Source organism: Larimichthys crocea, chromosome XIII (genome assembly GCF_000972845.2).
Source record: "Larimichthys crocea isolate SSNF chromosome XIII, L_crocea_2.0, whole genome shotgun sequence".
In the NCBI taxonomy this organism is placed as follows: Eukaryota; Metazoa; Chordata; class Actinopteri; family Sciaenidae; genus Larimichthys; species Larimichthys crocea.
This window is the reverse complement of record NC_040023.1, coordinates 3,981,770-3,996,452: the sequence shown is the minus strand read 5'-3', so window position 1 is coordinate 3,996,452 and position 14,683 is coordinate 3,981,770. Positions and strand designations below refer to the sequence as shown.

The 14,683-nt window shown below is 40.8% G+C and overlaps 1 protein-coding gene across 1 annotated transcript in view; it reads left to right on the top strand.

Moving 5' to 3' along the window:
• fam135b (family with sequence similarity 135 member B) overlaps positions 1-11,295 on the top strand; it is a 36,876-nt gene extending 25,581 nt beyond the window's left edge. The window contains exons 8-20 of the mRNA XM_010739127.3: positions 344-503; positions 1,228-1,277; positions 1,807-1,962; positions 3,262-3,335; positions 3,421-3,575; positions 3,671-5,630; positions 6,701-6,867; positions 7,154-7,245; positions 7,372-7,469; positions 8,380-8,531; positions 8,676-8,786; positions 9,357-9,470; positions 10,019-11,295. Of these exons, the coding sequence (XP_010737429.3) occupies positions 344-503; positions 1,228-1,277; positions 1,807-1,962; positions 3,262-3,335; positions 3,421-3,575; positions 3,671-5,630; positions 6,701-6,867; positions 7,154-7,245; positions 7,372-7,469; positions 8,380-8,531; positions 8,676-8,786; positions 9,357-9,470; positions 10,019-10,224 (3,495 nt within the window). The 3' untranslated portion in view covers positions 10,225-11,295. The remainder of the gene's footprint in view (positions 1-343; positions 504-1,227; positions 1,278-1,806; positions 1,963-3,261; positions 3,336-3,420; positions 3,576-3,670; positions 5,631-6,700; positions 6,868-7,153; positions 7,246-7,371; positions 7,470-8,379; positions 8,532-8,675; positions 8,787-9,356; positions 9,471-10,018) is intronic.
• Positions 11,296-14,683: the final 3,388 nt, after the last annotated feature.

Genomic DNA, 14,683 nt, shown 5'->3' with positions numbered 1-14,683 from the left:
CTGTGAACTTTTAAAGGTCATAACAAGGACGCGTTACATCCTCCTTACCCCACATACGCTTATTGATCTGCTTTTACAGCTCACAGCAAGCTGTGTTTAGAGGCCATTTGTTTCCAGCGTCCTATTTGATCTTCCATGCAATTATCTTATCCGTGTCTGAGGAAAAAAAAGAAAAAGAAAAAAAAGCTCCCTTTAACACAAGGTCAGAAAGAGCAACTGTTGCGGCGGCACCTATAAAGTTCACGTATGTGGACATGTCCGTTATTAGGGCAGGCCGTTTTCTGAGAGCTGACTACTGACCTACATAGGAGCTGACATTTCCTCTGTGTCTCCTTCTCTGCAGGGAAGCTTTTATGTGCCCAGTGAAAACTGCCTGCAGAGAGCGCATACGTGGCACCGAAGGCTCTGTCGCCTCCTGTTGGTCGCACACAGAGGCCTGCACACATACTACACTGCACTGATGAAGGAAATCCCACAGCTCCAGCAGACTCCACTAGACTCGGGTAAACATATGCAAAGCTCTGATTTGTTTGATTTTTCATCCTTAAAAATGTGTAAAGTAGCATTTTAAAATAAATTACCCAAGTGTTTGTCTTTTATATCAACACAGATGAATTCAGGATAGGGTTAGTAGCAGTGGTGGAAGAAATATTCACATTGTTTGCTCAAATAAAACTACAAGAATTATTATAATTTTGCATATTGACCCCTTTCAGCATATTGTTTTATAATATATCTTAAATCGTTATTATTACTCGCAATAATGCAACATTCTAATGTTGTTCCAGTCTAGATGGAGCTGATTTGAGCCATTTTATATACACCGGTAATACTGGGTTCTTTAAACTTTAATCGCCCCTTTTTGGATAAAAACAGTAATTTGTATTGTAACTTGCTGCTGTTACAACATTGTACCATGCTTGAGTAAATTTACTGAGTGTACCGACTCACTTTCCAGCACTGGTACACAATTAGATTTTGTAGCCCTTAACAATTCATTTCATTGACTTTTTTCCTTAATCACAAAATTATTGGCTTATTTTATACATTTTTGTTTTTATTCACCATATTAAATTGGTCTTAAGTTTAGTCCTAATTCGTTTTGAAAAGATTTTCTAAATTAAAAGACTCTTTCTCTTTAAATTTGTCGTTACCCTGTCTTATCACTTGTTGCACACGGTGTACTCAAATCTTCAAAGTGAATTCTGCAAATTCTCTTTTCCACAGAGGTGCTGCCAGTAGAAGAAACTCTAAATCAGCTCACAATAGAGTTGCAGGTACGTTCATTCAGCAAACTGCATCCACATATCAAAGAGCTGTGTCAGAAACAAGTTCTCATTGCCTTCGTGATGATTGTAGCTTTAACGTTACATCCACATCGTTATGATTTCTCTGTAATTGTGATATGGCTGAAAAAAAATATTTGTAAAATTGAGTTGAATCAAGTTGATGCACAGCTCCAAACAGTTAATTCTATGCATGGATAATGCCAATTGTAATGGTTTAATCTAATGTATGTAGCTGAAAAAAAATATTATTATAATATATAATATAATTATAATATTGTTTGGCATGAAGGGCCCTAAGGCATGAAGGGGATCGTTAAGAATTAAATAAAAATTAAATAATTTCTTTCAAGTGTAAAAAGAGTTTTCTTTTACAATGATTCAAAGACATGCACGTGAGACAGACTGTAGATGCTACATTGTGGTTATATATAGATATGTTAGCAGAAAAACCATGGAGTATGCATCCTTTCTATTATAGAAATATCCTTTTTTCTTGACTCCTCTCCGTCCCCCTCAGCTGCAGGAAGGCCACGAGAAGGTAGCAGAGCAGATCAGCAGGGACGTGAGCCAGCTCTGCTCCCAGCTGGCTGCTCTGTGGAGCCGCTTCCTGGAGGCCGCTGTGCTCAACCCCCACATCCTCTCCTACCTGGCCCAGGAGCACCACACGCTCAGGGTGAGAGCCACACTCCATCAAAGGCATGCTTATACAATGCTCAAACGTCAACATTTCCTGCATGTTCTCTGAGCCACAGCCCAGATAGTCTCCATGTTAGCAACGATGACGATTTTTCTGATATGTTTAAATTTATTCATTTTCACCCTCAGAATCCCACACAAAAATACTACAGGTTTCATAACTTATTTGACATTTCAATTCTGTAAGCAACTCCTTAAGGGATGTACAGTAGTGACCACTTTTCTTAAAGGTTTTATAAGCCATTAAAAAGAAATACCTTGTACCAAACTAAAAGGATCTCTTTGGGCATGGGAATAACATTTAAATCAGTTGTGGTGAGGAAGAAACCAGGAAAAAGGTATCATATGAAATGTAGTCAAAGTTCAGAATGACTTAAACTGACCAAACTCTGAATAGTCAGATCACAAAATGCAATTGTAAACTAAAGTAGCTTAAACCGAGCTGAGCAAGCTAATATAATTTCCAATGTAATTTCTATCTAATCACTGGGCTGTTTAATTTGAATATGTGCTTCACAGTGGAGTGGCTCTCAGGGCTCTGTTATGTGGCACTGTTTCGTCTCAGTTGTCTGAAAATAATGAACATGTTTGCTTTTGTATTAGATTACCCTGAGGGGATACTGTCATGCCTGCACCCACCGTCGGAGTTAGAGTTTCAATTAACACTTACTCTGTAATTATTGTGGGGTGGAAATACAACAGAAATGGTGTTCCTGGTGGTTTGTCTGTCACAGTGGCTGACTTTCGAGGATGATGCATTTCTAATTGGAGCTGAAGAAGGAGAAAGCTTTTGGATCAGGCTTTGTGTCAAAGACACAGGCTCTGTAAACAGTGGCTGGGGATTTTAGGTCTGAAAGGAACCAAACATGTAATCTTTCTAATCGCCAGTAAGGGAAGACTCCACAGGCTGCAAAAGAAAGTGATTTATTACTTTATCAGTAACAGTTTTCTAATGGGTTTGTGATCTTAATACATTTTGCAAATGATCCCATTTAAAGTACAATAGATGATAAAGCAGGATATGCTTTACGGTGTGACTACCTTGTTATGGCATGTGCATTGGTTCTCTGTGAGATCCAATCAGGATAATGATGCCGCAATCCTCCACAGCTCATCAGTAGGTTTACACACTGGTAGAAGTGATTTGAATCTATCTTTGTGTGCAAACCTTAAATATTTGACTCAGTGCAACTGACTGCTTTGTTGTAATGCCATTAAACATGACACTGGGGATCCACCAAGGTGAAAATTGTTTGTCTGTTTCTGTATACATCAGGTCAGGAGGTTCTCAGAGGCATACTTCTTTACTGAACACCCCAAAGAGATATCTCTGACCTTTCAAGAGGAACTGTAAGTGACACCCTTCCAGAAAAAAGAAAATAATATAATATATGGAGACAACTGTCGTATTTATGTTATCATTCTGCTGATTCAGAATCAACAGACATGGCCAGATAGCTGCAGAAGTGCGGAGCTCAGACTACCTGACCAAGATGCCTCCTTTACCTGTTGAGTGCCTGGACATCGATGGAGACTGGAACAGCCTGCCCATCATCTTTGAGGACAGATATGTGGAGTCCCCCCAAACAGGTAATACAAAAGGAGGCTGAAAATATTGTCTTGATGACAACTAATCACTGATTTTTATTTTTCAACCCAAATGTCCAATGTCCTTGTCTTTCCAGAGTGGGTATCATGTGTGCCAACCACGGATGGACAGACTAACTCACATCCGTCCATCACTCATCCCAATGGGATTTTTGAAAGTGGCCAGAAAGCCAGATCACCAGCAATACACCAGGATCCCTTGGACAGTGATGACTGCATGGACCTGCCCACATATGTCTCACTCATAGCAGAGCAGAGTAAGACTAGCACCAACATCAGCAGAACACAGAACCGCACTCCCGCTGAGGACAGCACTGGATCCTCTCTAGCAGATGCAGTAAACATGAAGGAACCAGAGGCAAAGCAAGGCCAGGTTGGGGAGAACGGTAACCCAGGCCTGAGGTACAATGCAGTTAAGCCTTGTGATGTAGATCCATACAGAGAAGAAGCAATTCTGGTTCTCTCCTCAAACCACAGTCCCATAATTGACTCCAATAACAGCAGTGATGAGTCTCCTGCTCACCGTGTAACAGAAAATACTGTCCAACTTTGTGATGCCACAAATGACAGCAAAGCAAGTGAGAGTGAAAACATTGACGAGGAGTCTGATATTGCCATGCCATTAAATCACTCCATGGATGATGAGAGTGAGGATGTTCCTCTCATAAGCCTACCCACTGCCCATGGCCATCCAGTCATCCCTGCCTTTCCTGGTGATCTCAGAAAAGACATGACTCACCGTGGAGGTCTGGCAGGCTCCAAGATCATGAAGCGCTCGTCCTCAGTTATTTCTGACTCAGGTATTGAGAGCGAGCCCAGCTCAGTGGCCTGGCCGCTGGAGGCTGCACTGAGAAGTCGACCTCCTCTAGACTTCTCCAGCGAACGGGAGATTCCACAACAAATAGTGTGCCGTCACCCGGTTCATCGTAGCTCTCTGGAGGGCCTGCAGATGGAGAGCAATGGCAGCCTTCCAAGTGCAGGTATACAGGCCTCACTCACCTCTATTAGCTCCTTACCCTATGAGGAAGACCAGCAGCAGAGGCAGCTCAGCAAACTGACCAAGTCAGTCTCTGCGCCGCAGATAAGTAGCCCTGAAGACACCGAGGAAGACCATGTGCTCCTGAACCAGGAAACAAACACAAAGAGCCTAGTGCAACACCAGGATTCATTTAAGGTCAACTGCTCTTCATTGAACAGCAACCTAGATTCAGAGCAATCTGAATCATCTCTATTAGATCCAAGTTTAACAAATATTAGCTCTGAAAAGTCAAACCCTCCAGAGTTCCTGTCAGAGACATACAGAACCAAGTCAGTGTTAAGTGGCGTGTCTGAAGTCTTGCTTTTACAAGAGTCTGTAGAAAGCCTGCATGTGAAGGAAAGCGCTGTTATTGGCAGCCAGGGGGAGAATATGAACCATCAAACACACATCAGTGGTGTAAGCGCCTCAGTTGAGGATGTGCATCTTGTTGTAACGGAAGCAGCACCCTGCAGCTGTGGAAACAAACCATGTGTGCATAAAAGTGCAGCAGATCAGGAGAGCATTAACCCTGGAGAAGAGTGCCAAAGTTTCCATCAGACTGAACTGCTTACTGAGGTCCAAGAGTGTCTGGATCCTTCTCAAACACCCCTACAGCCTTCAAGGCTTCAACACTCCAATGACCAGCCCAACAGTACCAGGCCAAGTGACCTAACAGGGTTGATAACCAATGATATCACATCATCTGTTGACCTCAATGGGAGTATAGTCAGTGAGAAAGAGCCCTTAGATTGTCAGACTAAGCCCTCTAAGATCCCCAACTCAGGGCTGGCGTTCGTGAATAAGAAGATGGTGGAGGTGGTGAACATGTCAGTGTCCTGTGCCCCGACCTGCCTGCCATTTTCTTCGGCCCTGAGAGACTCTCCATCCATCAGTGGAATGTCCGCTCGCCAGGCTACCTCACCTATCACCCACCAGCCCCTGGGGTCCTTTGGTATCATCTCCTCGTCTTCACTCAATCCCCTGAACATGGACGACGAGACTAACGAACGGATGCTAAAGTGAGTTTACGTTTCAGCTTAACTTAGTGTCAGCAAAGGCCAACGGTGCTGTAAATGTTTTTTAAACCCCAATTTAAAGTGCATAGCATACTATTTTCTGCTTCACCACACAGATCTGCTTTGTAAATCAGAGTTCCTGAGGTCGCTTGAAAAAATCAGTCTGGAAAACGAAGAAATATATAGCCTGTGCATGAACAGGCATAATGCAATTGTATCTCTATCTACGCTGAAAGACAATGATACTGAGCCAGCACACCGGCCCACTTGGAGGCTAAAGAAGCTTTAATTCAGAATAGCCTTTGTAATTCCAGTTGTTCGGGTAGGTGGGCATATTTCCTTTCCCACTTGGGTGTCAGTAAATAATGTTTTAGAAAATGGGTTAGGACCCTCTTCCAAGGAAAAGTTTGTAGGAGTGTGATTATAATCCACACCAACTACAGGAAACAAGGCCAACACGCAGGGTTTGCAGAGACGGCTGTTGACATCTGGTGGAGTAGCTGGCAGTTACTTGTTCTTGGAAAGCCTAGCAGAACAAAATGAAGTGAGGGTAAATTTGAAGCGAGGAAGTGGAGACGAGGTGAGATGCCTCCTGAGTGTATTAAATCACATCAAAGAGTGCAGACAAATCCATCACGATTAGCTGGAAGTACAGGAACTGAAATCGGATTTGTTTTGACTCCTCCACTGCTAAAAATCTGTAACCTGGCAGGATGACAGGGTAATAAAACTTACAGAAGCTACTTAGAAGACCTCTGCGTATATGCTTCGCTTTGCTTCGAAGTGGGCAATGTGGACTAAAATTAATCAAATACAAAAATGCAAAGCAGGTTCTCTTTTATATTTTGGAACAAAGGGAGAAAACTGTTGGACAGATTCACCTCTAAGAGATGCACTCAACTTTTCTTGTAAAACAACATCTTAGATCAGCATTTTACTTCTGTGTGCGTAACTAAGATTGTTCATTATTTGCTTGTCTTTGCAAGTTCTTTTTTCAGTTTATTGCTATAACATACAGAATATAATCTCTCATTGTTTTTGTTTTTTCCAAATGTCATTTCCCTTTTCTCCAGTTTCTACAAAGCTAAAGAGGAGCTGTTCAAAGAGTTGAGCTTTCAGGCCAGTCTGTACAGCGACCTTCCTCTCCTGGCATCAGATCTACCCTACTTCCCCCCTGAGGAAGACGATGAGGAGTTTGATGATGGCATACACCTTGTGGTGTGTGTCCACGGGCTTGATGGTGAGTCTGCATAAGGCTGAATATTCTGCTGCTAGAATGTAATAGCTATTAAACTGACACATCTGTAGCATACTGTACATTCCTTTGATTACTGTCTTATTAGCATTGTAAATGTAATATAGTCTCCCAGAGTATGTCCTACAAAATTAAAATATCACTTCACACTATGTAGTCTGTGAATACTAATTCTTTGAAACATATTCCAGGTGTCTCTTAAATGATTAATGGGCACTCTTCACAAGAGCTGAGCCAGAAACTGTGTAGATAATTTCCTCTTCGCTTCTAGGAAACAGCGCAGACCTCCGGCTGGTGAAGACTTTCATTGAGTTAGGACTGCCGGGATCCAGGCTGGACTTCCTCATGTCTGAAAGGAACCAGGTACATGGGTGGATGACAGTGACAGCAGCAAATTGATAACACATACAGGGACATTTTTTTAGAAAGTGCTTTAAGGCAATTTGTAGAGCGCTGACTGCTGTGCTTTTCTTTGCCGTTTCCCTGCAGACCGATACGTTTGCAGATTTCGACACCATGACAGACAGGTTGCTGGATGAGATCATTCAGCATATCCAACTGTACAATCTCACCATTGGGAGGATAAGGTCAGATGCTCAGCTTTAATACTGTGCAACATGCACATTACTGACGACTCTTTGTATGAGTGATTTTGATTCAGCAGCATTTTCTCTGGTCAGTAGATGGCAGCAGAGACTGTACATTAGTACGAGGACTCAGTGCCTATCACTGTGGAATCACTGTTTCATGATAATATATAGACGGTGCAAATTCAAAATTTGTAAGTGGCGCAAAATTGATAGAACGCTCTTATCATATAGTGCCAATAAGTGTCTGACTTTCACTTGATAGACCGTACTCCTTTATGCAGCAGTTCCCATCAAATTAAGCCATTCATCTTCCTGCTTAATTGCCCTCAATGTGCCAGTTTATGTTTTTGTAAGAGTTCCTACCAAAGTTAAGTTTGTTAACTTTCTATATCGTGGCATATTCTCTTGAGAGCGTGTATCAAAGACAAAAGCAATGGACTGCCACAATAGCATCTGGTTCTTTCCACATTTTCTTCTATATTTAGTTTGGTAGGAGACAGATGAGAAGAAGCAGACATGGTGATGAGGGATTTTGGGTAGAGCTGTAACCGTACAGTAATTAAACTAAGTGACAGACATAGCTTCATGAATCTAATATTTCCCCACTGCTGGGAAGAGGCTATTAATTTGTATGGTATGTCCTCTATGTTAACATCATTAAGTTGTCATTGCCTTTGAGAATGTTTAAACATTTAACAAGTTAATGAATTCTGTGTAATTACCAGTGTTGTAGCTAAAAATCTCCAAATGGTCTGCACTGAAGCTAGTTCCTACTTACAGAGAGAGTCTATAATAAGATATTGTACAGTGTCTTACTGTAGGTCATCAGTGTTGGAGGCAGTGTTTTTCCTGCCACCCACTCGAGTTGCAAGTTTATCTCTGAAAGTTTTTCGTCTTCGGCCAACAGCTTCATCGGCCACTCTCTGGGGAACATCATCATCCGCTCAGTGCTGACGAGGCCTCGCTTCCGCTGCTATTTGCCCAAACTGCACACTTTCCTCTCGCTGTCAGGCCCACACTTGGGAACGCTGTACAACAACAGCACATTGGTCAGCACAGGTGAGGGCCACCGCTCAGCTTTGGGGAGGAAAAAAATATAAAATAAAAAAAGGCACACTGCAGATGTGCTGTATTTACAAAGTTTTGTGCTCCTCAGCATCTAGACTTTAATCTAAGAATATCATCCATCTGTGTGTTGCTTAGGTCTGTGGTTAATGCAGAAGCTGAAGAAATCAGGATCCCTGCTGCAGCTCACCGTCAGAGATCACGTTGATCCACGGAAAACATTCCTTTATCTCCTGAGTCAGAAACCAGGTACAGACTGAAAAGCGGGGGAATTTGAAACAGAGAGAGAGTGTATATTGACTGCCTCACTCTAAAGACTATTACTTGAAAGACAAGCGTATTCAAATATTCATGAAAATGTTGTCAACCTGTCTTTTTTGTCAAATTTCTGCATGTGTCAGCTCGCTAACACTCAAACCCCTGCCAGCGAGCTGAGAGAGGCCTGTGAGAGGCCTCCCCACTGTGTGAGTGGAACAAAGCAGTCGTTTGTCACACAGGCTTGAAGAAGATAAGCCTGAAAACACTCTTTTACCCCTCCAGCACTGTGGCAGGCTGACAAAATGATCCAAACCCTGTCATTGGAAACCCACCAGCGCACGCTCTTAAAAGCACACTGACAGGAGACTTGAGAAAAAAAAAAAAAAGAAAAACACAGTTTTATCGTATCAAGCCTGTCATTGTACTTTGTGATTGTACTTTGCGTTTTACAACCAATTCACTCCTTCCCTCTGTCTTCCTCTCTCACCACCTCTGTCTCTCTTTCTCATGCACACACACACTCTGCAGTCTCATTTGCTCGTTTGTTTTGTCTCCTTTTAGGGCTCCAGTACTTCAAGAACGTGGTGTTAGTGGCGTCTCCACAGGACCGTTATGTTCCTTTCCACTCCGCCAGAATAGAGATGTGCAAAACCGCTCTCAAAGACAGGACCACAGGTCAGAAATGCAGATATTAATGCTATATCGTATTCTCTTTCCTAATGCCTGTACAAATCGTCACCTATGGGTTTTGCAGCATGCAGCACTGGCCGCCGCCATGCTGGATGTAATGCTTCTTCCGCCTCCTGGCTAATCTAAATATTGGCAAGGATCATCGTCGGACCTCAGACGGGCCAAATGACACCTGGGTGCTCTAATAAGCCATCTGTAACAGCACCTACCTGTCAATTAAAGGGACCATGCTATTAATTATGCGTAACTTTAAGCCTTGATATCATTTAAACAATGATGACAATGTCATGAACAGGGAAATAAGCAACAGAGACCAAAACTGTTGTCTGTACCAGGCTGTAAACATGTCTTCAGTTTCTTATCAAAGCTAGTGATCGGTTAAAGATCTTCTAAATGCGTAGTACAAACCACAAGTTGTGGTTTTGTAAGCCCGTTTTTTTATGTGCCCAATGTATTTCTTGGCTAGGATTTGCAGGATTTGTGTCATGTACATTGTAGGATTCACTGCAACTGTTCTCATTTTTGCACTGAAGGCCCCGTGTACACTGAGATGATCAACAACCTTCTGCAACCACTTGTGGAGGCTAAAGAGTGCCGGCTGATACGCCAGAATGTTTTCCACGCTCTGCCCAACACAGCCAACACCCTAATCGGCCGCGCCGCCCACATTGCCGTCTTGGACTCTGAGCTTTTCCTGGAGAAGTTCTTCTTAGTGGCAGGGCTCAACTACTTCAAATAAAAAGGTGCTAGTACTGCAGGCCTATGGGAGAGAACCTGATTGTGGCTGATGGGGCTTGGTTGGAGGATAAGGTGTTTACCTTTGCTTTGTACAGTCAATGTATATAACCCCTGGTATCTAAGAGGCGAAGCCTGTATATCCCATCCGTTAAGATTGTTAGCAGCTCTTATTAAAAGATCAGTGTGTTGTGACTGTTTAAAAATTGCTAACTCAGAAATCTGAGTTCGACGTGTAGCCATGCAAAATTAAAACATCTGATTGGCTGTAGATGTTTTGTTGGCCTTATGAATAACCTCTCAGCCAGAACACTAACAAATGCTAATTGTGGTCGAAAGCATTTAACTACTTTAACTCCCTTTAGAGTTGGTTTAGAGCCTGGATGGTTGAATTCTTCTTTAAGGGTTACACCGATGATAGTCTTAAACTGTCCTTAGAACTGAGGCAATAGATGCGCAGCATTTATCCCCTTGATTGTACATTAAGTATTTTGTTGTACAAAACATAGATGTTCCTTTATACAGAAATGAATATATTGTTTAAATTATTTATTTTTTATCTGCTTATGTGTCTACAGTGTAAGTAGCCCATTTAAATGTAATCTCTTGTGTTATCATCAAATCTATCAAAATGGAAATCAAAGTATTTATAAAGTGTACAATGGAGAAGGCAGAGGTGTTACCCCATGTAGCCTATAATTCAGTATATCTGCTTTTTCATACATGTGCTTACGTTAAACTGTATGTCAGCTCGATCTGACTCATTCACCATAATTAGAAAGTATAAGGCTACAGCATAATGAGCAGTACCTTTGATACCAAATGGCTCTACCTGCTGTGTTAGCCTTCACCTTTTATTGTTTGCACCGACTGATTGACTGACAAGTTGATTGAATACATTTAAAGAATAGGTCGTTTGCCAAACAGACCCCAACCCCTCAGTTACTGGTGCTATGCCTGTCAAGCTTTCCACGGTGGCACATTACCACCCAAAATCTTGCTTGGGTTTCTGGAGTGTATATGTTCCCCAGACCTACAAAAGAGCAGGACGGAGCTGCTAATGTTAGCCCGATAGCAGATAGAGAAATACTACGCAGTAGAAGTCCTGAATAAGGCTTTTTGTAATGCAAATTAGTATGATGTGCTGACCTTTTTGGTTTTAGAAAGGCTAAGAAAGACTGAAACTCTTTGAATGCAGATGCACCTCTCTATAAATAGTCCCATGTACCCAGCTTCAACATCCAAAGCTTGACAGGTTGCTCACCTATGATTGGACAATCACTGTTTAGGGAAGGGGGTTTAGCAAATGGTCAATTCTTCTCATAGAGTTTTGAAGGAAATTTATAGAATTATAAATTCTACTATTAAGATACACAACTTCTTTCCATTTTGCCCCATGGATCATATGACAGGGAGACAGGAAACAGGCCTACTGATGTAATTATCAGTAAATATGCTGTACACATAATGTGAAAAACAAACTATACAGTGCAAGCTTCCGGTCGGATGACCTTGTTACAGAGCCGTTTTAAAAATTGTATTGTCCACACAAGGATTGATTCCATGAGGCACTTTGAAATTCATTATTTTTTTAAATGGTGTAAATCAGGGTGTCATGGCTTTGGTTTTCTGGGATACTGGATGATTTTGCATATATACAGACCCACTGCCAAGACTCTCCGTCACACATTGTATCATCATTTTGTATAAACCGAGTTCAAATATGATGCATGATGATAGCAGGGAAGCACCGTCGTAGCAGACACTGTCTCATGTTCTCGATGCCATATTTTGATCATCTCATCAGCGAAATCAAATAAATAATAAATGCTTTTTAAAAAAAATAAAAAATAAAATAAAACTGTCTTCAACCTTTGCTGTCACATTAAAGCATGAAGTGACACGAGAGATGTCGTTTTCCGACATGCCGGTGAGGACTGTTTCCTCATCATTTTGCTGTCCATCAAATGTTGTTTACATTTTGACATTAGAGAACTGTTATCATAGTGTTGCCACAGACATCTGCTGCATATGTAGTTATGCACATACAGAGAGCTGTATTTAACCTTTGCACTGGTTTGATGGCAAGTGCACTTTATTGACAACCTTGAATCAACCTCCACTAGCTTTACAAATTTTAAACAGCTATTTTTCCTGTGCTTTTTTTTTGTTGTGGTTTTTTTACATACACTGTTTTGCTGCAGATCTGAAGGTCGCATCCTGCACGTGTTAGAAAAACTGACCATGACCGTCTGTCTTCTCAGCCATTCAACCATTGTATTGTCTACAAAGAGTACAAAAGATGGCATCGCAAAGTCCTTTTTTTTTTTTTGTTATGCTGCTTTGTTCTTGTGGCACTGCACGGTAAGCATTAGTGTCACCTTGATTGACTCTAATCAAATGGGCTCCTTTAGGGCGCAAAGATTTCAAAAAGCCACTAAGCAAAGCTGTGTAAGCAATCTGTAGGAGCTGCCATGCATCATGCATCATTTCTCAACCCAACCCCTCCCCTACAACCCCACCCCCCTTAGCACACACACACACACACAACACATACTGTATATGGATGAGGCTTTGGCTTGTTTGCGTTTCGGGCCAGATGTGTTTACCCAAAGGGGTCAGCGGAACGCAGAGGGAAAAAGTGTTGTGGTATTGAGATTGCCAGTCAAGGGCAAATACAGGTTTGAAATTGTTTCACAAGGTTGGATGGCTGTTGTGTAAAAAGGTTTCACTTTAAGGCACTGTATTAGATCAGACAGAAAGTATTTACATCGAGCTGAACTCCATTCTCTAAAGTATTTTTGGTTTTTTATGACTAAATATGTCTGCACATTTATGCTGCGTAGTAACAAGAGTGAATTCAGAGGAGATCCATAAATCCAATAGATCCTGCAAGTGCTGTCAACCTTCAAAACTAGCTGACTTGAACCTTTTTGTATTTGATTGCCCTTTACTTGAGAGTCCTTTTCATGTGAAGGTGTGTGTGTGTGTGTGTGTGTGTGTGTGTGTGTGTGCGTGCTGTGAAGGAAGATGCAATATCATGGTCCGCTCGTTTCTTCTTGAACATCCTTCATGTGTTGAACTGATGTAAAAAAAAAAAAAAAAGGTTTGACTCATGTGAGGAACATGTGTTTTTTTATTCTGCAGTTCTTTGCTGAATGTATAACATGTAAGTACAGTAAATACTACTTCACTGTGCCAATACCACTCTAATATTTTCTATGTTGCTGACTGTACTGTATGTATTCCTTAGTAGCTTGTGTCCTATGTAAAAAATATAAATACAAATATATATTAGCATAGTATTATTAAAAACAGATATGATGTTACAATAAAAAGGTTCCTTTGGCATATTTTGTTCGCGCGCTTTGAATTTCCTTTTTTCTTTGAAACATTTTTAACTTGCTTTCAGTTTGTAATATGCAGCAGATCTGATCAGTTATGACATTTTCCTCTCCAATTTCAATCTAGTCTAACCCCTCAAGACCTCTGCGTCCGTTGTAAGACATCAAATATTTATAGTCTCAGCCAATAAAAATGCATATTTAAAAAAAGAAAAGAAAAAAAACTGATCCAGTAACTAAAAAGATTCTTGAACGGTTTATTTGAGACTTCTCTTCTTAGTATCATATATCAACATATCCAAAACCTAATTTGCAGATATCTTCAGTGTATTTTATTTTAATGTTAATCTGAATGGACATTTAATAGTCCAGGTCTAGAGATACACTAAAAGCTTCTTTGGTGGTACTGAGTTAATATCCAAGTTATCAAGGCAATGCCTTAATATAGCACTTTTATATTGCACATCTACAGAGTTTATAGAGCATTTACCACCATGTACGTTGAAGATGCATCCAAATGAAGTCAGCCAACTTCTGAACTCATAACTATTATGCCGTGTACCAAATGAGATATTTGACCTTATGGCAGATGATCATATACATATATGGGACAAAATCTGAGGAAAACATGACAGGGTTTAAAACAGTTACAACAACTGTTACTGAGAAAATATATTAAAATCTTAAGGACTTTATACAACAACAAAAACATGGTAATGGAGCATAAAATAAGGAGCAAGTGAGTGGATCTTAAAATTTATTTTTGTCAACTTGGCTGATAAATACTCTTAAATATGTTTCTGTTTATTTAAATAATCACACTAACTGAAAGCAAAGAACAGTGAATTTATCAGCCAAGTTGACAAAAATAAATTCCACTCACTACCTTCTTCCACAGCTTTTAACCGCATCTCATGGTCTTCATCAGCCGATGAAGATAGCTCAGTTGTCATCACAGGAACCAAGAACATTTTATCAACCGACATTTTATTTTAGATATCCATTAGGTTTCACAGAGTTTCCTGTCCAATCATACTCACTATTGTCAAGAGCATGTAGTTTTAAAACACAATTATCATGGACGATTCCTGCATTGATTTTCATTCATTTTCAAAATAA